General features: G+C 31.9%; 1 protein-coding gene across 1 annotated transcript in view; it reads right to left on the bottom strand.

Moving 5' to 3' along the window:
• Nucleotides 1-399: 399 nt before the first annotated feature.
• LOC125778231 (disheveled-associated activator of morphogenesis 1-like) overlaps nt 400-1,426 on the bottom strand; it is a 97,341-nt gene continuing 96,314 nt past the window's right edge. The window contains exon 5 of the mRNA XM_049454873.1: nt 400-460. Within this exon, the coding sequence (XP_049310830.1) occupies nt 400-460 (61 nt within the window). The remainder of the gene's footprint in view (nt 461-1,426) is intronic.

Raw genomic sequence — 1,426 nt, 5'->3', positions numbered from 1 at the left:
TAATAAACAAATTAAATGACACTGTTTAAGAAATACATATATATTTTTTGGTCAAAATCTGTTCTTACTATAATCTTTAATTCTAGAAGAAATGTGCCGACTAATGTTAGTAAGTGGTATATATTAATATACTTTTTGCTTGAATTAGACACATGTTCGTTTATGGTATATGTTAAGTAGTCATTAATTTTAAAACTGATATGAATTTATTCTAGTAATATAGTATTACGCGTACACAGATGTGAGGTTATGAAAGCAGCCGTTATACGTACATAAGAACATGTACTGATATTTTTATGATAAACAGATCTAAATACCAGTATTAATACAGTAAGGCTGCATGTATGGGATTCAACTTTTTTGTTTTTAAAAGAGACGATTACATATAATTGCTGATAATTAGACATGCACAATGCCTGAGCGTTCTCTATTAAGGTAATTTTCAGCTGGATTCGAAATCCTAAAATAGACAGAACAAACTATGGAAAATTTTTGATGATAAATAAGTTTTCACTTACGAATAAAAGAACGTAATATACCTAAATATTATATAGTCGTCAAAAAGTCAGGTAACAAGATTTAATAAAAAGCTTGCGAAAAGCATCTATCATATTAATGGTTCACGTGACTTCCAATTAGACAATATATGTCCGCAAGAAGTGTGGTTCTTTCTTTCATCGGAGTTAATCTGTGCCTTAAAACTTGGATTAATATCAATGCAAGCAAAAGTTAAGAAAATTCAAAAAATAATTCGCAGTTTCGCTCTACAAAAAGTTGTAGAAAATTTTATTGTCGCCAGTACTAGTTATCGATGTTTCTAGCTGTAAGCGAGTTTTTGATATATCGGTATTGGGTCTGAAACTCTGCCCTCTCTACAAAATACACTGTTAAATGGGAGGATTATGTGAGAAGATAGAATTTGTTTCCGAAACTTTGATAATGTTCACAAAGTTTAAAACACTTTTATGACTGTGGCCGTTCGCCCCGGCGCAACGCCCATACTTGGGTTGTTAAAAACGATCTTCAATGGTATTTAAAAAATCCGATTCGGGCAAAAATTCCTGCAAGTTGTGTCAAAAGTGTACAAGATATAGGGCGAAAATGGGTTTTTTCTATGGCTTTTAATAAGATGTCTTATAAATTTACTATCATATTTCCTCAAAAAACCTCATGAAACTTGTAGGTAGGGTTTTGATAAAAGGGGGCATCTTTGGCCCGGGCGCCCGAAGTTGTAGCTACGCCACTGCTTATGACAGCAAATTATTATCAAAAACTAATATTTTGAACTGTATGATGGAATAATAGTTGTAAAAATCTTAATAATATTTTACTATACCCTCATTTACCGCTCGGTAATTCAAAAGCTTCTGGTAGGCACAGAAATATCGATTCTATCAGTCAATTATAAATATAGCGCAGATAATTT

This window comes from Bactrocera dorsalis, chromosome 4, assembly GCF_023373825.1.
Source record: "Bactrocera dorsalis isolate Fly_Bdor chromosome 4, ASM2337382v1, whole genome shotgun sequence".
NCBI lineage: Eukaryota > Metazoa > Arthropoda > Insecta > Diptera > Tephritidae > Bactrocera > Bactrocera dorsalis.
This window is presented reverse-complemented; position numbering and strand designations above follow the sequence as displayed.